General features: G+C 36.3%; 1 protein-coding gene across 2 annotated transcripts in view; it reads right to left on the bottom strand.

Moving 5' to 3' along the window:
* Positions 1 to 26,242, bottom strand: part of cdh23 (cadherin-related 23) — a 206,589-nt gene extending 180,347 nt beyond the window's left edge. For both annotated transcript variants that reach the window (XM_043255698.1, XM_043255699.1), the window contains exons 1-3: positions 26,090 to 26,242; positions 7,670 to 7,761; positions 2,544 to 2,618 (exon numbers count right to left, since the gene is read on the bottom strand). In XM_043255698.1, the coding sequence (XP_043111633.1) occupies positions 2,544 to 2,618; positions 7,670 to 7,754 (160 nt within the window). In that variant the 5' untranslated portion in view covers positions 7,755 to 7,761; positions 26,090 to 26,242. The remainder of the gene's footprint in view (positions 1 to 2,543; positions 2,619 to 7,669; positions 7,762 to 26,089) is intronic.
* Between the last annotated feature and the right edge of the window lie 996 nt (positions 26,243 to 27,238).

The following is a 27,238-nucleotide window of genomic DNA, read 5'->3' as shown; positions in this document are numbered from 1 at the left end:
CACCGCTGCGGGTGGAAATGAACCCTGACTGAACCGACGCTGGTCTGGGAACAGCTTGTCACATCCTAATTAATCTCAATAAACAGAAATGAACATAGCAGGGTCTGAACAACCGCTCTTTTTTTTTTACTGGTCATATAAAAAGTAGTCGACTAGTTGCGAGTTCGTTGTTAACCTCATGTAAACGGCTCATTAAACATCATGCAGCATCAGCGTCTTTGCTGTTCAATCCCGAGTTGATGGACAACGTGAATGGCTCTTTTAATGAGTCGTGACGGACTGCCGTAGAAGCACGCGAACCGATCATCTCTTCCTCTTTACTAGTTACAGTACAAAATAAACATAAATGAACATCGGAAGGTTAAAGTCCGCCAACGTTATTGTACTCTCCTGTCTGCTTTGTTTTTTGAACAATACGGCAAATTGGGCATTATGATTGGTTAGATCAATTGGAAAATTACTGTAGTGTAGTATGACAACGATATCCTCGCTGTCATTTAAATTTGAAATGTTGAATATTCATTCAGTTTTTAGGGCCATATTTACTAATGGTTATACGCCATCACAAACCATCTTTTGGTGTTAAAATAGTACTGTCAGAATTTACTAAAGACACGCAGTGATACTTGACCTTACTGAATATGCATTATAGTCCCTGTGTCCCTTTCAGACACAAAATTCATAGGAGGAGAGTATTAAAATGAATCATGCAATGCAAATACTTTTTCGCATGTCAAATTGCTGGTATTTGCAGCATTATTTATGCCCAAAAAGCATGTTTTAAACTATTTTGTTCCTGTGTTGTAAGTAAATCATCCTCAACTGTTGAGCATCGGATTAGTTTATTTGCGACTACGCTAATTTGCATTGCATTTGTTATATTGCACTGGCTGATATATAATGTTGCATGTGTATTATTTGTCAGTAGTTATGTAATGTGCATATTAAAAATATGAAATGTGTGTATTAAGATATATCTACAAAATTAGTCTTGTTAATAAAAGGTGTCAGTAGACAAAATAAACTAGGAAGACTGTGAAAAGTATGCTTTTAAATATTTTTTCCTTAAAAAAAAAATAAAAATCAATAGTGTCTAAAGTGAAGAAACACCCTGTAATGAGTTATTATGTATTAGAGGCGCGGTTGTGAGCCCTTCTAAAGCGCACATTTAAACACACACACCGCTTGTTTGCAGACGGTTCAAATAAAATGGGCTGGATGGCAGAATTCTGAGATTTTATGGATAAGTGAGGTATAAGTGTATTTGCGGTTCAGAGAGCCTCCTATCAGCAAAGGGGCCCGATAGATCTATTTTAAAACCAACTCACGACAACACGCGGCAAGGTGATGAAAACCCTGACACTCTCAAATTGCCCTGTCAATCATCAGGGTCCCTAAAAAATGCTGAAATACATACAGGCACAGACAGAAACTTAAAGACAGAGACTGTTAGAGTAAAACACTGCTTGAGAGCAAACACACAGTTAAATCTAAACCAACTATACAGCACGCCAGAAAAGTGTATTCCTGATTTTTCTGCAATCATGTACTTCTCTTCTCTGTCAAAGATGCAATATCACAGAGGACTGGTTTGCTGACACTGTCCTAGTCTTTTTAAGCCTCTGCGAAAGGGAAATATTTGTATTCTTTAATGATAAAATGTTTAAATCGTTGCTTTAATCTCTAAAAAAGGACTAACATTCAGTGCTTTATTTATGTACAATGCACAGCAATGTCAAACTTACTGGAGGAGCAAACATATAAAAGTCAATGTATTTAATTGTTTTCGCTCTCCTTATGAGATTTTTATGAAGAGAAAGCACTTTTTGGGCCTAAAACACAGCGCAAGTGCTTTGCTCCAAATATACTTCTATTCTAAATAAGTGTTTATCATGCAGTCCATAACAAGCAAGAGGTTAAAAACAGAAGCAAATAAGGAACAGTGAGGCAAACTGCAGTCTGAGGGTCAGATAAGAGCACAAAAGCGGCTTATGATAACAAGAGGTCACAAGGTTAAATAAACATGCATGCTCTTCGACCTAAAGACAGAAAAGCTATGAATAAGGGATGAAGAGGTGTAGAAAGAAGAGAGATGGGAAGTATAGACAGCAAGGAGGGATTAACGCCCTTTATAAAAATGAAAATGCTTGGCAAAATGTGTGTCAAAATGTGCATGACTGTAGTGCCAGTGCCTTGCAGGAGGTGAAACTTTTAAATGAGGGTTTTAGCATGCAAAGTGTCTAACCGTTTTACAACAAAAAAAATTTTAAAAATTAAAATACGATGTACCTCTCAAATATTCAGTTCACTGTATTAACTGTTTATACTATATACTCTTTGGATAATGTGCATATATAATTTTTCTAATGTGAGTCTTTTGCTTAGTTTACATATAAAAAGTCAAGCCAAACATGATTCGTTTAGAATTTATGGACTGAAATCAGGCATGCTGAAAAATAAGTTGATCTCCGAGAACGCGTAGAAAGAGCCATCCGTGTGTGTGCAGAGAGAGCAGTAAGTGTGTGTTTGTGAGAGTCACTCACCCACTGGTGTGTTCTCATAGATGAGCAGGTAGGACTGGAAGAAGTAATTCTGGAAACGAGGCGGCTGATTAGAGGCTGGAGGGGAGAGAGACAGAGACGTGGGTCTTAATAAGAGAAAACGCACACACTTACAGCTGTTACATGAGACGGCAACCAGAAACTGACATTGATGAACACATCAAATGAACACACTCAATGTAGAGCGGACTCCAATCAATATGAGGGCTGTGTGAAAGCTTGGTGTATGTGTGTTAAGACAATAACTCAACCACCTATACAGCAAAAATAAAATGCTCTGCAAAGGTTCCTTGTTCTGCTGTGAAAAGATCCACCTGGGTACATGGTTCTCGATTTGGCTGGTTCTTTGCAGTAACTAACTAAAAAAAAACGCAATGTTATTAACATTTTGCAACAGCTCAGTTTCTCCCAGTAACAAGCTATTTGTAAGCAATGAACATCTTTACTGTCGCTTTTGATCAAGTTAATGCATTGCTTTATTCAGAAACAATGCATTAACTTGATCAAAAGTGATAGTACGGATATTTATAATCTTACAAAAGGTTTATTTTTTCTAATAATTAAACGCTGTTCTTTTGAACCTTCTATTCAACAAAGAATTTGTTTTCGCAAAACTATTAAGCAGCACATAACTGCATTGGTAATAAATGTTTCTTGAGAAGGAAATCAGCATATTAGAATGATATGCTGTATCTTTGAATCACAGGAACAAATTGCATTTTAAAAAAACTTTAATGCATGAAAATGCATGAAATGTAAAACAGTTATTTTAAAATGCAACGTTTCCAAATATTACTGTTGTAACTGAATAAACTACAGCTTTTGTGAGCATATGATATATAATTATACTGAATATATGTATGTGTGTGTGTGTGTGTGTGTGTGTGTGTGAGAGACCCTGGATCACAAACCCAGTCCTTTTTTTGAAAGTGAGATTTATGAACGGTTTATGATGTTCAAACTTCAAAGATCAAAATATATGCGAACACCTTTTAAATGTATAATTGTACCTTTAAATATACAATATACTTTTAAGTGTACAACAGTCTTTACAGCGTAACATTTCTTACTACACTAGCACTCAATATTTCACTACCACACACTTTGCTCTGACATGTGTAAACTTCCCCATCTGCGCTTGTTGTGTGTGAGACATGTTTCCCCAGTGTATATACGCGTGTGTGTTCTCTTTCCAAGGGTAGCAGGAGACAAGCAGATTTGTCAGGAAGATCAGGAGAGCTTTGATCGTGTGCATGGGTAGTGGGCCACAGAGACAACGCACACTCCAGAAAAGGGCTTGTGCACGTGTGTGTGTTTGAAGTGCTGGTGTCTGATAGGGTGAATCACTTTTTGACTCCGCTTTGAACACAGCTAGAACAAACTGGAGAGAGAGAGAGAGAGAGAGAGAGAGAGAGAGAGAGAGAGAGAGAGAGAGAGAGAGAGAGAGAGAGAGAGAGAGAGAGAGAGAGAGAGAGAGAGAGAGAGAGAGAGAGAGAGAGAGAGAGAGAGAGAGAGAGAGAGAGAGAGAGAGAGAGAGAGAGAGAGAGAGAGAAAGAGAGAGAAAGAGAGAGAAAGAGAGAGAAACGTCGACTGTGCATCCGCCAATACTCACTAACTAGAATCAATCTAGAGTAACACGTCAGCCCGTGTTAATTACTGAACCATTACAGAATGGCAGCAGAGATTAAAACGAGTTTTAGGTGTGTGACAAACTGGATCACAGATTTAATGAGAGTTCCTGCCAAAAGCGAAGCGTGCCGCATCTGTCCCGGGCTTCAGCTCCAGATCTTTACACAGTGATGATATAATTAATAATCATATCATTATTGTTGCTTAATGAAATTTTCTTTGAGCCCCATGGATTGCAATTAAATTGTAATGAATACTGAAATTAATATGATTTAAATGAATTTTCACACTTAAGACTAAGGCCTGTTTCACACATCCAATGACTGCAACCTATAAGTGATGTGTATTTATTATTTACTTCAACGCCTATAGCTGTGTGCGTCATATAAAAGATGCTGTTTTGCAGGCAGTATACAGAGATAAAAACACACAAAAGAGCATGTGAATCAATGCTTTCTCTGCAGTTTTGTTGTAGCTTCTTCACATAATGATTAAAAAAAAAAATGGTCAAAATGCAATTTAAACAATAGTTTGCAATAGTTTTCGATGGCCTGCTCTTGACAATTTTATCATTTATAGCCAAAAAACTAACTCTTTGTCGTAATGAAAGCTCTACAAATGCCTGCAGCTGCAGTTACGCTGCTTACACGGCTGCAGACCCAGGATGTGTGAAACGGACTTGATAGCTGATGTTTTCCCATTGTGACATTGACTGAGAGTCTTTTGAGTGAACAGGTCGGACAGAACCTCACGTCATATCAGATCTCTTCACAGACACCATCGTTTTTTTATGAAGATAGCTCACCTCTCTTCCACTATTTCCTTTACAAAGGAGAGTGAACCAAGTTTTAAATTAAAATCCCTTACTCGCTTTATTCTTCCAGTTTGTTCATTTTCATTTATTTAATTCTTACATTTTTATTTATTGTTTTGTTTCATTTATTTATTTTTGAAGGAACTAATTATTTAGCAGAACATATGGGCTGTCCACAGTACAAAAAGCATCAAAAGTGCAAAATAAAACTCTTGCACTATTTAAGTCTTCTTTAAGACTTTATATAGGCAAAAAAGAAAGATTTTAATTGAATAACCAGTTCAGTTGTCTCACACATAGCTTTCAAATGACTTGAAATATGGCATACAAGTCCTACGGAGTACTTTTAATGTATTTTTATGGTCCTTTTTGGTTATTGATTGATCAGGACTAAAATTACACAGACCACACTGTAAAAAAGGCTTTTTTCAGAACTTATAGGAGAACTTATAGGAGTTTTCTAAGTTGAGAAAACCAAGAAAACTGCTGAAGCTGGTTGCCTTAAATTTTTTACATTTGCTCAACGTTTGCTTTTTTTTTTTTTTTTTTTTTACACAGTGCACAAAATAACCCATTTAGCAAACAATACTTGTGCACACTGGATTTGAAAATGACTTTGATCTCAGTCAGTAGAGATGTACAAATTAAAACCAATTAGCAACCAATTAGCTAAAAGAAAGTAAGTTTAAGATGCCTTGAGGCTATTTGCAATTTTAGCCTGCTCGTTACATGCCATCACATGCCATCAGAAAGCTATAAATATAGTGCATACTTTCATGATACTTTCATGATGTGATTTTGTCCTTGTGGAAGCTTGACAGTCATGGTCACTAAGAAAAAGTTTGGATAATGACAGAATTTTCTTTTTTGCGAACTATTCCTTTAAACTCTCTCTCTTATGGGGCGAGAAGTGTTTAACATTCAGTCTCGAGTTGTTCTGGGGTTCAGGGCTCAAACTCCCTCCCTAATTTACCTCCATTTCATTTAACCCTCAAAACCCTGAACCAATCACAGAGAGCTAATAACCATGAGAGAACAGCTCCCACAGGACCTATGAGAGACAGAGCGAGCGAGGCAGCTTCATGAAGAAAGATGGGGTGTGTAAATGATTGAGAGAGGTTCGGCGAAAGAAAAGGACGCAGGCGGGAAGAGGAAGGAGAGGGCAACGAATTATAAACTCCTGTGGGCTGATGTTAAGTAGCAGAGACACTGTGTTGTTAAACGTGCCGCCACAGATCGCAGGTGTCTGACACACACACACACACACACGTGAACAGTGAGGAATGATAGACAAGCGCGAGAGAGCGGTGATGGAATGAGATGTCTGAGAAAAGACAGGACTCGCGGGCTGATAGAAGGACAACAGGAAGGTAATGAGAGCATGCTGAAAAATGAGAGAAACAGATGAGAGCGACACAGAAGAGAGACCGCAATCAGAGTTTTAATCTCAAAGTCTGAGAGACGCATTTGACCCGTGAGCAACAAGTTGGTGTGGGGTGTGATGTCACTGGGCTCATGAATATTAATTAGCTCATGCAGCTTTTGTGGGGTCATCAATATTCATGACGCAAACCAGTTACCTCAGGTTCACATAAAACGCGTCCCGTTGTTCTTCTAGATGTCTCACACTGATTTGAACACCCGATATCATTCAACATTCACTTTTAATAAGGGTCAATTTAACACATTAGCTTTGTATAATTACTAATGTAAGATAAATTAGCGATTAAGGCAGGACGTGGACGTCTTCCAGCGTTCAAAGACAGCTACAGGGAGTGCAACAGTATGGAACAAAACACAGAGTTCTACAGATACGGCTTTCTTGATGCTGTGTCTTAAAAATGCTTATGTTGAGAGATGCTGAAAAAAAAAACCATCCTCAGACGCCATGTGCACATAGACAAATAAATCAAAAAGAGGCAAAACGCTAGTACACTTTCTTTGTGAACTAAAAATGAATCGCAATGATAAGCTGACTTGATATACTGCCATCTAAATACACCCTATCATTTAATATCGTTAATGTTATTACAAATTAAAATAACTGTTTCTATTTGAATATATTTGAATATATATAACTACTGTGTAATAATTCATTGAAAATTATTAATTTTGGAGACCAAGTATACGTATACGTCATAATATCATGTCAGAATTAAATGCAACCAATTGACAGCCTGATTGGCTGATACTCCGTATAAATCAATCACTTCACAAGCTTGTCAATTTGACTGTAAAATCAGCTTGACCATTTATAAAAACTTATTCATATGCTACAATACTCATCATCAAATGTAAAGTTTGCTTTAGTATTATAACACTGACATTTAGCACCATAGGAAAAAACAAAGTGAGAAACTGCGTGTGCCTGGTATTCCCTACATTATGAAGACCAGGGTTCAACATGGACAATAATTTTAAAAAATGACCCCACGAGGTCAACATTTACTGGTATTAATATACTTGTGGGAACATTTTTTTGGTGCCCATGAGGAAATCAGCTTATAAATCATAAAGAATAAAGTGTTTTGAAAATCTGAAATAGAAGAAGGTTTCTGTGAGGGGTAAGTTTAGTTGTTGCTTGGTTTAGGGTTAGCGTAAGAGGATAGAAAATACAGTATATAAACCATTATGTCTGTGGAACGTGTGTATGTGTGATTATTACCTTCAGCTAGTGTGTGAAGCAACAATAAGGAGAGGAGCAACTTGACTACAGTCATCTTGCCTCCAGAACCTTCACACCACGACATCTCCAACCTGCAACACACAAACACACACACACAATCAACCACTGCATTCAGAATGGCACACAACTGTCTGGTGCTGCCATCGTTGTAGAAATTACACACTGCACATTTGTGTACTGGCATCGTCTGGTCAAGCCTTTGTGACTGAAGCTCGTCATTAAAAATTCTATGACATTAGCACAGCTGGTAATCCAAAACTGCGATGTGAAATCCATCTCTATAAATAAGTAATGTACGGTTCATGTTGAGAGTTGTGATGTCTCCAGGTGAACCTCATTACAAGTTCAATGCTCCTGATGTCAACATGTGATATGCAAATACAATCATTGCTTGGTTTCTGCTAAACTGTAACACACTGCATGAATCTCACATCGGTAGTCTTTAAGCGCAAATCAAATACTATGTGTCCAAATGAAAATCCAAATAAAAATCCAGTGGTTGTTTGGTTTGAATCAGTTTTAAGAGGTTAGAGGTTTTTTTTTTAATTATTTTACAAGTTATTTTGTGCTCTTGACCTCAGGCAAGTTTTTAGTACACAGTTTGATAAAATGTTATTTATTATACATAGATATATACAGTACATATATACGCATAAAACGAAAATATGTTACAAAATTTTAAAATATTAAAATATTTAATACAAATGTTTTAATAATAATAATTTATATGAATGTTTATAAATAGACAAAAATAAAAATAAATCTAAAGCATTTAAATAAAAAAACAAAGGTTTACTGTTGTGTAATGTATATAAAATATATAGATTCCATTTCTAACTCCATTTCTAATATATATATATATATATATATATATATATATATATATATATATATATATATATAAAAAAACCTACTATAGCTAGTGGGCTAAAAGTTAATTTCGTACCCTGGTGAACACCCTTAAGACTAACTCTTTTGTTGGCAGCAGAGCGTGAGCAAAATAACTTAATTTGAAGACAAAAAGCATCATTTGCCAGCTTGTAGTGTTTCACACCCTGTTGAACATGAGAGCTGCTTCAAAATGATTTTATGCCTTTTATTCTTTTAGCCTTGATATACAAGCAGAAGCTATACGAGATGTTTAAGTATTTGTTCTGCATTTGCAATCTGTCAACATAATCCTAACATGATTTTTGGACCAAACTGTACAGACCTACATTCGAATACACACATCAACACACCATATGCTGCATTTCCTCTCGACTTTCTCACAAATGTTTAGCAAGCTAAAAGCACTTTCAGACTTACGTGATGTCACTGAATAGATGGTATTGCTTGAGGAGAGGGGTATTATATTGACAGTATTAATGATTAATAGGCATGTAATTTATGCATTAAAATGAAAAATAGTTTTACACTTGCTCAAGTGAGAAGGAGGGTTCATTCAACAAGGAATTCCCACAGAGTGAAGTACTCACACACACTCGAGTTAATCGTCTGCTAATCATCTCACTAGCATCTCGCTCGCTCGCCCGCCCTCCCTTTCTCCTCGGAGTAAAAATAAATAAATGAAATAAATAAGTGTATGAGTGAGAAGAGAGAAAATTATATTTACAAGGGAGCTGATGTGATGAGCGACTTAATTACAGCAACTGTAAGGTCGAAATTAATGATGTATAATCACGCCGCGTACAACCTCAGTTTAATTAGGCTAATTACTGAGCTGGGATTGGCTGAGCTTGTTTGTTTTGCTGGTATTTACCGTTAATGCTGCAGCGTTGAAGGTGTTCGCGGGGATGGGGATAAGATACAATCTAATTCTCTCTCCATTCTAGAAAATGATCAAATGGAAGTTCAGCCCATTGCCTTAGGATTACATTCTATAATGAGGAAAAACCCAGCACTGGATCTCCCGGTGGAGTGATTTGCACATTTTTAGTTACTATAATCATCTAATTTTATATTTCTCAAAATAAAATTTCATATGCTGATTAATCACAAATTTTCCATCAACAGTTGCCAGAAAAGCGCTCAAATTAAATTCTTTAAGACTTTATTGTGGTATCCCTGAGCACGGTTTCTCTGGTATCTCTTTGCAATTTATGGTTTTGTGTGAAGTAAAAAAAAAAAGAAAAGTTTTGATTCAAGACTACCAGACCAAATCTGACCTTGAAAACACATCATTATGGCATTGTATTTACAATAGTTGCTCGGTGATAAATGCTTAAGAATGAAGGCATTTGTTTGTGTGTGTGTGAGTAGGCTGAACTTGATCTACCTTCTCAGTGTCTATTTATCTATCTAGCTATTTTTTTATCTATCCATGGAAGACAAACTCAGCTTTCAAATGTCATTAAGAAATGTAAACAATAAGAACCATTTAAAGATCGCTGTAGAGCCTCTATTCAAGCGACGAGTGAACCAATCTTCCTTTCATATTTACTAGTTAAAGCAATAAACATGAATGAACATCAGAGGGTACTTTTTTGGATGGTAGAAAGATTTTCAAGATCAAGAGTTTTCATTTTAAAATTGTTGCTATGTTTACGCTTGCCGTTTACGCTACTCTGGCGTATTCGATTTTCAAAAATGCCACAGACAATTTTATTTAGAAAACTCTGGGGCGGTGTTTTCACACGAACGGATCAAAAAGGAAACTGGAAAATAATGGTGTTGCTGCCCACATTCATTCTGCGTACCCTTAACAACTGTGTAAACAAAAATGCCATGCTCATTGTTGTACCCATATGTGTTGTTGTATATTCCCCATTCGACCACTCCAAGCACCTTGACGCGTCTGCCATCTTGGAACGGTCCAGCTGATGTCATTCACCATACTGTAGGTATGAGGTCAAGACCGCAACAATATGGCAGATAGCTTACGCATTTCTTCCCATAGAAAGAGTCACGAATGAGGCATCTATATAATATATGTAACATATTTGAATGCTAAACTATCATTTATTATGTAAATTAAAGGTTTTGTACCTTAGTTGTGTTCCAAAGGTGACAGAAGCGGGAGCTCTGATGTTTGGTTGACTGTATTTTATTTTGATGCAGTGCCAACTATGCTGTCAAGTTAGATAAGTTGGAACTGATGTGTGTGTGTGTCTGTGTGTGTGTGTGCGCATCACTTCAGCTGTATCCTTACCAGCAGAATCAACTTTAAACTTTTATGCTGATATTACAAGGGGCAAAGTTTTGAGTAATTTTGCTGGGTAACTTTTTTTTTAACCTTGTTGCTTAAACACTTTTCCATTGTGAATGGGTAACGAATTTCTACCTGGATATTTCAAATTGGTCGTGGGCCCTGTCTCACCTGGTTGCCCACTGACGGCAAAAAGCTGCCCAGTGTATCATCAGCCTTATGCTCTTAATAATAATGCATCACTGTATAAAGGTCTGCCTAAATTTGTTTGATACAATGTGCTTTTATAAAAGAAAACAGATAGGATGTCGCTTTCTGCCATTTGAGTTTCCTTTCTGTGAACTAATTAAGCATATTACAAAAATAAACTGAAACTCATGTTTATCTGTATTATAATGTAATATATATATAAAATAGTATAATGTAAATACTTTGTATTTTTACATCTAGGTGGAAGAAAAATGTAAATTGTACTACTATTTGTTCAAAATAAAAAGAAACTCAGCATAGTATTTGTTGTTCCTGGTTGCACAGAAATCGTATCAAACCGTGGCCCCCATCCTGAGGTGCATACCCAACCATGACATCTGTGTATCGTACCACCCCTAATATACAGCATTTCTACGCCTAGAAGCATCCAACATCAATACAATAGGGCATCTATGAATACATTGTGTAGTGTGGGTGGAGATAGTTTCTGAAATTCAGTCAAAACGCCAGTCTAGACATGGAACATTTTTATTTTAAAACACCTTTTTTACCAATTAAAATGTACTAGTGTCCACTCACGTCTAGTTTGTCTGTTGGACGAATGGCGCATTTGGCGTCATGTTTGGTCAAATTGCCTGTCAATGAATCTCCCTGTGAAGGTTCAATTCTACTTTCTTACATTCGTAATTCTAAATCAATGCTGTCTATCTCTGTATCTTCCAAAGAAGAGTTTGTAAAAGCTCAGTCTTTACATGAACAGTTTGAGTCCAAAATAAAAATAATAAAAAAAGTGTTTGTTCTAAGCTAAGCAAATTACAGTCAAACTGGAAAAGCACACGTCTGCTGTTTGTCCCTGTAGACTCCGTAGCAGGGCACAAGCTCAACGAAAATACATGAACATTGCAACAAAATGAAATGAGCAAGCTGCATATTATAATGTTTTGGTTAGCATGGCAATCCCTGGTGTGGAATTTGAGCAACAACCTTGGCAGTGAATTGCATTTTGAGAGAAACGGGAGAGACACAAAAATAGAGGAAGAGAAAGAGAGAGCGAGGGAAGGAGAAATAGTCGCATTTGTTTTCATTTGGCGTCTTGCAGTTTCCTGGGTGATATAATAAAAGAGTTCCCTGGCGTCATATAGAAGCACAAACCTTCTCTCGGCCCATCGTGTAGCTGAACATTCTGCCACTGGAAAAAGTGCTGTCACATGGGTCCAATACACCTGCTTCTGCTGCAGGGAAGTCCACACATTCAACATATAATGCTATGCGTATGCTATTTTCCGAATAGACATACGGTTTTGCAACAATGCGAAGTAAATGATGAATGTTTAATGAGTGCAGTGCATCTTAAACATACTGTAATATTCAATAAAAACAAGCGAGGAGGATGCATATGGGAGCACTGCTATAGACGAAGATGGGTTCGCAACAAAATACTAGCTGATCTGAATGCGTAATATAAAAACATCATTTCGTTGTGTAATTTTTATAATTTTTTTTAAAGGCATCATGCTGTCATGTTATAAATATTTTGCATTTTTATGCAATTGTGTGTCAAGGCTTTGGTAGTTCAATTAAAAAATGAGATAAAACAGATATTAAGCTAAATTAAGTTCTTCCGGTTCATTTGTCATTGAGATAAATTGACTGATAGAAAGGAGTTCAAAGTATAGAAGAAAATTATAAACTAAGCATTCAGTATCAAAGACAAAGAGGGGGAAAAACCATTAAAGTTGATCACAAAAAAAAAAAAAAACGTAAGAAAAAAAAATGGTAATACATTAAACTATAAATTAAATACCTTTTTTTAACCACATGGTTGAAGGTAGCCTCACTAAATTTAGTCGTGTGAAATAGTAGGTAATTAAGCACAGTAGCTTGTTCTTAGCGTCCGTAATGAAAAGTTTTATTATATTGGGCTGAAATGTGCATTCCCAGCTATTGAACTTACAGCTACTTTGTGTTGTAGCCTGCCTATTACCGTCTCATAAATCATACAGTAAAAGTAAATTTTCCCTTGCTCCAGTAAAACATTCAGACCATCTTGAAAAAATTCAGAGCTGTATTATTCTCAGACCAGGAGAAGCACATTGCAGGAATAGCATGAATATATGTTAGTGTGCTATTTCAAACAGGCCAAAAAGAAATGAGTTAGCGATGTGAATCAAAGAAAGTTTATACATGACCTGGAGTCAACTCATGGTGGGACATCGCACTTTAAACACCCACTGTCATTAATAACGTATAAAGCACGAAAGCGTACTCCAGTTACATCATCAAAATACGTAGCGTACACTTAAAATACAGGGGCAAGATGCCTAAACTTAGACACCATGTTAAGACTCCGACTTAACTTGTTTTATAAACTAGGACTTGCCATGAGGTAACCAGTCTTACTTTTGTAATACAAATAAGAACAATCTACAGTTTCATAACTGAATTTTAAAGGTTTGACCAGTCTTGAAGGATTTTTTACCATATGGTACCACTTGACTAGCTTTTCAAGACTTCAAGAGTTTATGCAACCGGCCCCAGATCTCTCTCTAACCTCTTACAAACAAACACCACAACCCTGACCTTTACAAACCAATAGGTCATGTATTCGATGCAGACGCTAAGAAGACCCTAATCCTACTGTTACAATATGAGACAAAAAGATTACGGAAACCTTACAAAACCAACAACCTCCAGGCCAAAAATAGTACGTTATTTTTTTCATGTAAAACCACTCATGTCTGCTGAAGGAAATTGAAAAAAAGAAATGTAATTCATTTTCAAGATGCTTTCAAGCAGTAAATTGGTTGATTACAGTTTGAGAGCCCTGTTTTTAAAGTATCAAGCAAAAATTGAAAAGAACTACCAATCAATAAAAAGGTTACTTGCCTACAGGGATGGCGTCTATAATCCAGCTCAGCAAAAATGTTTGTATTATTATTCAAACTTAATTTTACTAATGAAAAATCCACTGGGCCCTGGGGTCCATAGTTCACATACTGTGGCACTCTTCCTAAACTAAACACGGAGACGCTTTGATACTTATATATCACAAGTATTCACAAAATATTTGTTTACTAACCGCACACCCTTCTAAGCACTAAATAAGCACAGCTTCATGATTTCTTTGATGTTAAAACGCTTTCTCCTATCTAATGCATTAATATGCACAGACAACTATAAGATTCGGCAATCTAGTTGTCACGCTGCCAAACAGTTGTGATGCTGCGCGCATCGTGCTGCAGGTACTGTGACATGAAACACAACTTACACTTCAGTAAACAAACAGAGCAAATGAGCCCAAATGTGCTGATGGAATTATGGGAGTTTGCAGCATCAGCCCTGTAATGTCATGTGAGTGTCACCGGTGTACGTTTGAAGCTGATCTCAATGGACTCAAAATGGGTTGCATGCCACTGGAGTTTGGATTGAGGGGAGGCGCACTGAGAATTAATTGTTCCTTCTGATAGTGTCGTTTATTTGCATGTGCTTCCAGTTGTTTTAGTGGCCAATTCCAAATGAATTATGCAAATCAGATAATGGGGCAAACACTGCCACAAATCTGGGGCTGTTTGAGCAATCTGAACATAATTTGCAGGGGTCAATTGACTTTTTTCCTCACAGTGTCAGTATTTTGTTGTTACCTGTCTCACGTCACACACACACAATCGATCTGGCTATACAATTACTGCTGCCATGATCACTAAAAATCCACTCAAACATCCTTATTTAGTGTTTACTTTACAACAGAACCAGGTTAAGTATGTTTATGTTTGGGAATATGGGATATTCTATATATAATTAGCATCAATAAGAAGCATTTATTAATAAAAAGAGATGCATTTATGGTGCAACTGTTAAATAAATTTCCTGTGCATTTTAGAAAACTGAAAAATCACTTACAGTGGAAATCATTATAAAATGTTTAAGTTTTAAAAGGCCTAAACGTTGCATACAACACTCAAAAGTTTAGGGTAGTGAAATTTTTGTTTTTAAAAGAAGTCTCCATTTAATAAAAATGCAGAAAAAGCATTAATAATGCCAAATATTATTTTATCAGTTTTCTCTTTTTATTATATATATCAAAACGCTATTTATTCCTGTGAGTTCTTGTGTTTTTATTCTTAAATGAACCTCAAAAAGGATGATTTAGACAAATTTATAGCTTGAATAATAATAAACAGGATTTTACCGAAATACCTGAGTGTATAATAAGTGCCTTAACAATAACACAAGCTTACATTTAAACTTTAAAAAAATGCCAGAACTCCAAAAACAACCGCTGGCATCTTTATTAACTTCCTTTAGCATTGCACCATCTAACGCAAACCATGTTGACTTCAGAGTGACATTCATTAGAAATTCTTGTCTTGCAGCGAAACAACCATAACAATCAAAAAGTGAGTGCATGAATTATTACGCTCCGTATCTATACAGGATATTTGACTTTCCACAACACCATTTGGATTATTGGCACATAATTAGGAGTTTAATCTGTCATTATTCACAATTAAAAGTACAATAAAAACCTTGATAACCCAACAAAGCCATCTGCTGACTGTAATACAACCACTACATCAATTAACGCTATAAACAACGCTATCAAGTACAATGGGTTGCGAATTATGATGAAAACGGTTGGTGGCTATTTGCGGTAAATGTATAGGATGGAGCTCTTTTAAAGCAGGTATAGAGTGTCTGAGATAAAACTTATCCAGCGTATCTGTTCTTTACAACGGATTCCAGCGAGATTATGTGTGACAGGATTTAACCTCACAGAGTACAACACTTCAATTTGTTCTCCTCTGCCCCGTCACTAAGATCATTGTGAGCTTTTCACAGTCTCTGGTTCCACATAAGTGACCAACCTCTCATGATCTTATTATCCTGCTGTCTGCACAGGCTAATTATTTTGTGCGTCCTTTTCCCGCAATATAATGGGATATTTCTTCTAATGATCAGTAGCAGAGGGTTGAATTAAGCAGCTGCAGCCGCAGGCAGAACACTGTAGGTAATTCAGTACAGCTCGACTGCAAATGTGATATTGCTTTTATACAAACAAGAAGTTAATATCGAGCAAGTTACGTTTTAGAAACGATATGCTGTCCACGCAGGTGAAATTCAGTCTATCTTCAGACATATTGGCTATGTTAACACGCACTTCTGTAATGCCATTAAGCCAGAACTGTGATTAAGTTAGAGGTCATGCGAAATGCTGCTATTATGTTAATGTGATTGTGCTCATAATTAACAATAGCAGTAAAATTATGCGGTTTTAACCGTACAGTATGGTCACTTCTTCAACTTTCAGTGTGCGTGTGCTAGTGTGGAGATGGATATCCATCATTTGAAAATACGGCGTTGCAAACTCTTTCGCTTAAAGCACTTCTCAATTTCTGATTTCCAGAGTCTCATGTGACACTGATGACTGGAAGTGATGCTGAAAATTCAGCACTGTAGCACAGACATAAATCACATCTGAAAATGCATTAAAATAAAAAACAGTAATCAATCTTCCTCTAGGATTTGTATATGCGTATCCTTTTCAACGGGCAAGTATTTTCATTATTATTATGACTATAATAATTGTTGCTATTATTATTAGAAAGAAGGGGAATAGGAGAGAAGAAAATACTTCAAAGAAATAAAAACTCTTAAACTTTCACAATACTCAACACTCCCTACCTATATTTAAATGTTTTTCTGTTTGTTTGTTTGTTTATATGTGAACTCTCTTTGTACACTTTATACACTCTTTGCATATTAAAACAGCCTTTTTAAATTGTAATTATCAATGGTGTCAAATGATTAATCAATTAATCAGATACAAAATGAAAGTTTGCTTTGTGTATTTGTTTATATATATATATATATATATTTTTTTTTTACTAAATATATTTATATATATAAATTAAATTAAACAAATATAGACATGTAAATATTTTCCAAACATATGTTGTGTCTTTATATATGCATAATAATTATACAAAGTATTACAATGTAAATAAAACTTAGTTTGACAGCACTAGAACAAAATTTCTAAATACCACTGTTTTTACCGCATTTTAGTGAGCGTAAGAGATTTATTTCAGCAGCATCCCAATCCAAAACTTTCAAACGGCAGCGCATACAATATTCATGACAAAAACGAGAGTCTGCAGGAACCAGCATGCATTTTACACTTTAAACAGGCAAAAAATAACTGTAACAGCAAAAAAAAGACCTGCTGCATTTGCAACCAAACATTTTCTACTGCAAGTTAAGGTACAAAACGGCATTAAAGCAATCACACTTAGATAATAATCAACGTAACAGCAAGTAGCATGTAAACGGATTTGAAGATGCATCAATGGAATTTATATGACAAACTTTATAAGGCAACCTCTTGAATCCTGTTGACACGCATGGTTCCGCACACAGTATTGACTAGGAATTGAATTTTTATTCCTTAAAATAAGCAGCCTTTAAGGCTCGCCAGCTGTTTGTCGATTTGTTTGTGCGTACTTAACTCCAACCTCTTTAGGTAACAAAAGTTTATGGACATTGCGTTGCGGTCAGAAACGGTTATTTTTTTATTTAAACCTATGAGCGCCGTACCTCCCTCATCTGCAGCACACGCAGAAACGCGATTAAAGCGTATGCACGTGATTAAACTCCACATATTTGACTGCGGTGATAGTTTCTGCAATTATGAGCATGATCACGTTAACATAATCGCAGTATTCAGCGTACACGAACTCCAGCATAATCTCATTACGTATAAACGCAGCCGGTAAGTGCGTGAATGCGCGTGGGTTGCATTTAGGCGTTCGATTAAACAGACGAACTGCCAGCTTGCAATACAGCGGAAGCGGCAGGAGACACGCACCTTTTTCACCTCCAGCCTTGAAACAAACTCCGAGACGCGGGGATCTCAGAGACCAAGCACGGCTGCTTATGTGTGTGTGTGTGTGTTAGCATCTGCTTGTTGTGCTTTTCACATTTATGAGGGTGAATAATGTGTTTGTGTGTGTGCGTGTGTTTGGCGACCTGTAGAGACGGTAATTACTGCGACAGGATGGGGCCCCAGCGAGACGACGTGCCGCAGTTCATCCTGTCACTATCGCTCAAGCACGTCTTCTCCTCCAGCCACGACCGTGTGAGGTCTCTCCTCCGCCATATCTCTTTTTTTGCTCTTACATGTTTTTTTATTTTGTATTTCTTTCTCTAACTGCAGAACTAAATGAATTAGTCTCCTGTAGAGCGGGAGAGCGAAGGAGGCTAGCGCGTGCGTCTCGGGCTGAAAGCGAGCTGAAATCCACCGCTGATACGCTAAGTGTGAGTGGCATCGCTTCACAGCAATCCACCTTCGAAAAACACCAAGAAAATCTGACAGGAACTTCACGGCCGCTTTAAATTTGACGTTGAAAGTTTTTTAACAAGTTTCGACTCATCGGCATTCCTTTTGTTTGCCTTTTTGTGTCAAATGCGTTTCAGAGACTTTCACAGACCTTCCTTAATTTACAAACAGAACTGGATATTCGACGAGAAAAGGGTTTTCTGGTGTGGTACTTGAATTCATTCAATGGGAATTCGAGGGGTTGTAAAAAGTGGTTGGAGGTAAGGGCTTGAAAAATAAGGAGATTTTGATTAAAATGACCAAGACCAATTTTTTCTTCAGAATAACATGATTAGTCGTGAGCAGAAAGGTAAATATGGTCAATTTAAATTTCATGTTGATTTTAAATGTCTGATAGTCTGATTGCCTGTTAGCTTTTTAATACATTCTCTTTTTTTTTTTTACAAACACTGACATTTCATTTTTGTGGCAATCAGCACCATTAAACGGATGATTTTCAGAAATAAACTTCTGATTTTTACTACTATTACCACATACTTCTATTTCAAATAAATGTTGTTCTTTCCAACTTTCTGTTCATTAAAGATCCTAAAAATTCCCCACAAAATATTAAACAATACAACTGTTTTCAACATTGATATTAAGAATAAGAACAGTCACTATATTAGAATGATTTCTGAAGTGTCATGTAACACTGAAGACTGGAGTAATGATGCTGAAAAACCCACTCTGCATCACTGGAATAAATTCCATTTTACAATATAACTAGTCAAATGGAATTTTAAATTGTAATATTTCAAAATATTACTGCTTTTACTGTATTATGAACAAATAAATTCCACCTTACTAGTCTCAGTGTAACTGCATATAAAACAGACACAAAGTAATATAAATATCCACTGAATATAGATTTTTTAATATTTTATTGAAATTTTAAAGCTTTCAAATTCCCATAAACGTTTTAGGAATATTAATAACAGTGGTAAAAAATTCATTAAAACAACATGCTCATAAATCCTCACCAACACGGTTTCGTGTGTGAAAACACAAGAGAAAGAAAATTGAAATTTGTGGGGACGACATTGAATTTTGAGTATTAAATGGTTTGTGCAAGCTAATATGTTCAACGTGTTTCACTGCTATGTGCCGACTTTGACTTTATGTGCAGCAAAACTTAGAGGCAGGCGAGACAAGCTCACTGCGCCGACAAAATGCTTAAATCAATAACCTGTCAGAGGAGAGGAGAGCTGGAGAAGGACTGATATTCTCTCTCTTGCTCCCTCTGCCTCTATCTTTTCCTTTCTGCCTCATCCCTCTCTCCGCAGAGAGTTTGTTATAGGTTTCCTCCATTATTGCATTGCAAAACAAACTGTCAGAATTCTCAGAAAGATAGAGAGAGAGTCGGAGAGACAGAGAAAGAGAGAGCATCTGTTGTATTGTGGAGAGGTCCACCTCTACAATAAACCCATCAGACAGGGAAACTTGCAGCTATCTGACAGCACACAGGTGAAACAATGCAAAGACCCAGAATAAAACGCATCTTTAATCTCTGCAGTGGAGTATATAGTTTATGAGCCACGCACAAATTCAAATAAATTGCAAAGCAAAATGACTTGGTTTTCAAGTTTGATTTTCTTATTATTGTATCCAAAACAATCCAGACCCATTGGAGAGAAAAAAAAAAAAAAAACTTACTTCATGTGTGTGTATATATATATATATATATATATATATATATATATATATATATATATATATATATATATATATATATATATATATATATACACATACATACATACATATATATACACATACATATACACATATATATATATATATATACATATATATATATATATATATATATATATATATATATATATATATATATATATATACACACACACACACATATACACACATATATATATATATATGTGTGTGTGTGTGTGTGTGTGTGTAATGTGTGTGTGTGTGTGTGTATATATATATATATATATATATATATATATATATATATATATATATATATATATATATATATATATATATACACATATACATATATATATACACATATACATATATATATACACATATATACATACACATACACATACACATATATATACATATATATATATATATATATATATATATATATATATATATATATATATATATATATATATATATATATATATATATATATATATATAGTTCACTGGAGTTTGAAGATAGTACACTAAAGGCAATTCTTATTTACACAAGTAATTATTAGGCAGATACATATTTGCAATGAGACTGGGTTAGTCAAAAGCAGAAATAAAGCCATAATTAAACAACAGTGTGGCATTTTAATTAAATAAATACAATAAAATATATGTATTTTATTTAGACCATTCAGAATCCTTTTATTTATTTACTTTATTTCATAGTATAACTAAATTTACACCAATATTTGTTTTATTACCTCTAATTTATTCTGATAAAAAAAAACTAAAAACCTTGCTACAGTAACAAGAATTTAATGATAATCACCAATGAAAATAACACAAAAAGGAAAAAAAAACTGTGCTTACAGGCAAATGCCATAAAGATAAAGTCATGAAAATCATCTTAATGGTCTATAAAATGTTTCATTTTATTATCCAAAACATATATATTTTATGTTGAGGTGAAATGTGACAAGCATGCTTTGTCGTTTCTTTATCTTTTCTTTTTTCTTCATTAGAGGAATACAAACAGTGACATAGGATAAAAAGGCCTCAAAAATTGATTTTACTGTTATTTGCGTACACACACACACACAGACACAGTCAAACATTCCCAAGGCTGCATTCTGTACATAAATACCAACAACAAGGATTTGTCACGCTGTAAAGCTAACACTGAATGGGGTATTATGACCGGCCTCCGTCAGATTATTTATGAGTGGGGCTGTAATTGAACACTGCAAATCCTACAGCTCTGAGTTATGGATGAACAGGAGAGGGCGTTTGCAAGTGTTCTCCATATGCTCTTCTCTCTCTCGCTTTTCACAAACTTTACAGATTCATACCAGATTATTTACACAGAACAACAAAATACTGGGGGGATTCCAGAGTTGTGGATGTGACATCTGTACACAAAATAAAAAATGTATCATCTCAGAGAAAATATTAATTGCCATTATACAATACTGAAGATAAATTAGGTAACACACATTTTGGCTTGGATGGTCATCTGTCATTGGTAAGTGCTGGGCTGAATGACCTGAGGCTTTGAAGGCCCCGGTCAGAAAAGGAACTAGCCTGGTCCATAATGACACCCTGGCTGATTCATATGCATTTTCCTAAATCCCATTAGAACGTCTTCATAGTTTTGTTCTCTTAGAAGAACTTGGACAATGAAGTTAACTCATTAGTTAGCTCTCTCTCCCAATTTTTTAAACTGTGTGTGTGTGTGTGTGTATGTGTGTATATATATATATATATATATATATATATATATATATATATATATATATATATATATATATATATATATATATATATATTCTCTCATAATCAAGTAAAGACATTAAACATGTGTAAATATTCCTTATACTTGTATTTTTTCTACAAAAAAATTTAAATTTGACATACATTATACTCTACACAAGCAATACAAGAGTAATATATTTCTGTTATATGTTAAATCGTACTTTTAAGTTTCTGTGTGTATACAGTATGATATGCTAGTTTTCTCAAATGAAACGGTACAATTCTCAAAGCATCATTGGAGATTAAGTTCATGTGTTCATGCTTTCATGCAGTGAGATGCAGAGGCCGAAAATACAGGGGTAAACAGAACATACAGTAGTTCATATAACGATTCGAATGAAGTGACAGGCCTTTAATTCACCCCCAAAAAAATTATGAATTCTGTGGCATTCCGCGCTATAGAGTGAATTCTGTTTTTCTGAATGGACGAGTTTTCACGGAAACCATATGACCATAGAAATGTAAGCACAGTTCAGAACATTTCGGTTTGCCCTGTGTTTTGTGTTTTAAGGAGTTGCAGAGGTCTCTCTGTCTCTGTGTAACATATCAGATGCGTTCTCGGGTAACGAAATTTGGGATCGACTGATTTAATGTGAATCAGTACTCGGTAGTACCGACACATTTTGGTCGGTACTCCTAAAAATACAGGAGTTTGGTACCAAACCCTACTTGCCAACCCCCAATCGTTTAAAACGGTAGTATGCATGGCTATAGGAAACAATTCAAATGCTTTACCAGTCTTACTGAGACACATATCCATTAAGCATACACAGTTGATCGCTTTATGCCCTTGAGGTTGCAACTTAAAACATAGTTTGCATTCAACAATTCTGCCAAAGTAAGGAGTGACGCTCATTCCATTTTGCTGTAATGAACTACACAAACTCTAAAGCTCTTCTGGGACTCATGCTAAGCAGGAACAGTATGAGATATTAAATGTTTATCAATTTGCATTCACAGTGTGTCAGACATTCACATGAAATTGCATCTGTTGAATATATATATATATATATATATATATATATATATATATATATATATATATATATATATATATATATATATATATATATATATATATATATATATATATATATGTGTGTGTGTGTGTGTGTGTGTGTGTGTGTGTGTGTGTGTGTGTGTGTATGTATGTATGTATGTATGTGTGTGTGTGTGTATATAAACCTTCCGTCCATGAATCAGAATCAAAGCAGCTCAACAAATCAATTCCCTAACCAACTAAACTATTAATAATGGTTTAATATAAATATTTGTTTGACATTACGTTTGCTAATTAACTGATTAATCCCATAAAACATGAAAAAAAATAAAATAAAAAAAAATTCACACCATGCAACTTGAGCTTTTCCAGACACGTCATTATGAACAATTATATGGAAAAAAAGCCTAAAATATTCATAAATTCACTTTTTCGTAATGCACACAACTGGTTTAAAAACAGTGCAAGTAAATAATGACAGGGTTTTTTTTTTTTTATTGCTAGCTGAACTGAACCTTTAAGCTTTTAGCTCTAACCCGCTCTGAAGTCTGTTACCATCACACAGCCATTCGTTCAGCCGTTCGTTCACCCTCTCTGACCGAATGAACAGCTTGTTCTTAAAAGCATCATGTCACATTCACATCTGTGCTCAATTAAAATCTCAATCACTGAGAGGCGTACAGCTCCAAAAACAGAATAAGGAGATCAGCGAGGTCAAAAATATCAAGGAGGAAGCGGTTTAAGACTAGGATGCATTACTGCTATATGAATCAGCAGTATATACTGTGCACATTTACCAGCCCAAATATCGGTCTACTGCGCAGTAAGTATTACACAACTATCCTACTCTGAATACAGACAATATGTATTTGGATCGATGGGAGGGTCCTGTCCAAAATCCACTCTCGTCTCCTTCTGCACCCCTCATCTCTTTTATTCTGTCCCTCTGACCTCTCTGCGTTCTGCCTGACTGACCCTCCTGATTTAATGACCTCGCACAGACGGGACACTCGGATAAAAACGGGTGAGAAAGAGAGTGAGAGAGCGAACGGGAGCCGAGAGCTAAAACGAGCGGAGTGGGATTCGTTGCTGCTTACAGATCAGAATTCTCCCATTTTATCCCTCAGATTCATCTTTTATTTTCTTCATCTGTTCGTCCTCTCTCTCCCGCAGCTTTAGCGTCACTGTATCTGCAATTCATTCCTCTCTCCTTCTCTGATACAGCCATTCATTTCAGCCTGCCACTCAAAATACCTGTCCCATCCTCAGCCTTCATTTCAAATGATCATTCCTCTCTCCCTCTCTCTCTTCCTCTGTGCTCGTTTTCAGAGTGGATTTGAAAGGAGTGACAGACACGCCGAGTGAGAAAGCGCGGCAGAGGAGCCAGCAGATTCTATATCAAACAGAAACACTTGTGCATGCACACAAACACACCTCCGCCGAGCATTCATCATTTTTTGTTGTTTCAACAAAGCTAATGTAACCAAAGACCTGATGATGTCACTCCGATGCATAAACTGACATCCAGTGCTCACAAACTCATTTCAGAGCAGCCATAATACCTTCATAACGCTTCAACCCAAATCGTGTTTTTATAACTATAAAATGACAATGGCTGTGTTCCAAAAAAAAAAAAAAAAAATAATCTTTTAGTTGCTGGCTGCCTTAATCTGCCTTGTGCACATCTGAACTGGAATTGAACACGAACTCAGACTGATCTGATGCAAACAGACACATAAATGACACTTTCACGTGCTCGAAATTGAGTTCACCTGTCTTCAGAATTGAGTTTGGACATAGCAAATTGCAAAGCTAAGGACACAATATTTTCATAACCATAACAAATTACACACAAAAAGGGCTATTTTGGAGCCTTTTTGCCTTTTCTCATGTGTATGTGTAAGAGAAGTTTTCTAATTATATATATATATATATATATATATGCATGTATGTATGTATGTATGTATGTATGTATGTATATGTATGTGTGTGTGTGTAAACAAAGTGCTAATAAAGTAATTGCATTTAAGTATGCCATAAAATGTCCAGATATGTGGTTTAACACAAATATATATATATATATATATATATATATATATATATATATATATATATATATATATATATATATAAGCCATCTTATTCAGTGAACTTCACAACTACATTGTGGGATTGCCTTCTCTTTTTGAATCTTATCAAACTTTTGTAAGAGCCTTCAAATCTTGAACTTATACGTTGTAAAAATTCAGCTCACAAGTCAGTTTTGGAACAGAGTTCAGGTTTTCTGTACTGAAGTTGTTCCAGTGTTCCCAAACTGATCAACAGTTGAGAGACGAGTCCTAAGACTGCAGAACCGGAGAACTTTCTTTGTAATCAATAAGTTCAGTGAGTTCACCAGAACTTGGGGCCAAACGGACCAAAAGGTGAGCAAGCTCAAGTGTTCAGAGGCAGAGCTTTCAATCAATCTTAGTTTCAGCTCAAAGCAACTTATAACTCCGTATGTCCATTAAAGTTAAAGATGACAACTATACCCCCTTCAGAGCATGAAGGACAAACAAATAACCAAACCGGTAGTGGATCCCTCTAGAGCGCTTATGCATGCACAGGTGATCTCCTTTCCAGCTGGAAGTGCACTAGCATACTGATAACATGCATCACCAATTACCTCCTGCCATCAGATAACATCATAAACTCTTAATGTCACTAACGGCACGCCAGCCATTCCTCTTTCATCAGTGTCACCATCAGTCATAATAACGCCTTAAATGTGGTTATCAGCTGACACGCTGTTACGTTTGGTTCTTCAATAAGTTTCCGGGGGTGAAACCCCTCGCGCGCTTCATGGCGACCCGCTAGTTCACGCTCGCGAGCTCGCGTGACACATGAATAAATAAAGGCGCGCAGCAGGCGCGCGCGGAGCTACCCGATACGCGCGAGGCTCGCGCAAAACTAAAACATTCAAAGGTTTAAAAAAAAAACCCACACACACATTAACCATCAAAAGCTAACGAAACATTTCAGACACACAAACTGAGCCGCCAACTAAAAGCACGCATTTAGATTAGTTGCATCACTAATTTTCTGACATGCCTGGGTAATACCTGAAGTAGCGTTATTAATAAAAGTAGCGGTCGTGTAGACTTGCCAGCAGTTTACCGGAGTAAGTCAGAGATCTTACCTGCTGCCTCCTCCTGATCAGTCCGGCCCGAGCGTTCTTGACAACCGACCGACACCGACCAACCGAGCAACCGCTGATCTGCTGCTGAGAGTGCCGTGCTCCGCGCTCAGTCTCTCTCTCAGTCTCTCTCTCTCTCTCTCTCTCTCTCTCTCTCTCATCATCATCATGTTGCGGTTTCAAGTTTAAAACAAGTTGAATGCTGCATGACTGAGCGGCGTCGTCGGGTGTCATTTATTACCTGCAAATGAAGATAATAATAATTTTGCATCTCACTGCATTTAAACAGCGTGCATGCGTTGTAATATGCAATGATATAACACGATCCGGTGGTGCTGTAATAAAAACGAAAAACAATTATTAAAACAATTGTTTTGTCGTAAAAAAAAAGAAAGAAAGGGTAATTCGTTCAAATACAGTAAAGTATGTGCACATCGTATTTCCTATCGCTCTTGTAATTATATTGACGTTATAACCAGATTCATTTGGTAATCTAGGTGAATCTTAAAGGTGAGCTAACTGAAATTTCCTTTGTAAACTGTATAAACGCGTATAGGTACACGTTTTTGACTTTGAAGTTCTCGATAATTCATACCCTGATTGCCATATTATATTATATTATGTGAGAGTTCGAGTTCTTCTTGAGCGCTGTGAGACTGTTTTCTGTTTCTTTGCTGCCATCATGTGGACTTCCTCCTTTTTCCTTCGTGTTGTTTTTAACTAACGTTAGGCTTGTTTTAATTTAACCCAGAAAAGTGGATTACGCGTGCTGCCGGTGCCAAACTACCGAGAAGTACAGTAAAGCGTAGGCCTCGTCGTGTGAGGATTCACCCCGAAATGCGAACGTTACCTGCTTTCGCCTTCTTTGTGTTTCTTCAACTAAAAAAAGGACTTCAGGGACTGAAACGGACTGTAATCGCGTCGCGCGAACGATCATGGCGACGCGGCGAGGGTTCGTTTAATATGGCGTCGCGTGGACCTCGTTGGCTAAAGCTTCGTCGTTTAAATCTTAAGGTCACCGATTAATATCTGAGAAGAGTGATTCGTGAGACTTTAACCGCCCTGAACTGACACGTCTCCGGTAAACGGCTAATAACCGTAGGCCTCAGAGTTTGACGTCATGCTTCCCTCTGCTGGGCCTGCTTCAAATGA

Source organism: Puntigrus tetrazona, chromosome 13 (genome assembly GCF_018831695.1).
Source record: "Puntigrus tetrazona isolate hp1 chromosome 13, ASM1883169v1, whole genome shotgun sequence".
Taxonomy (NCBI): domain Eukaryota; kingdom Metazoa; phylum Chordata; class Actinopteri; order Cypriniformes; family Cyprinidae; genus Puntigrus; species Puntigrus tetrazona.
This window is presented reverse-complemented; position numbering and strand designations above follow the sequence as displayed.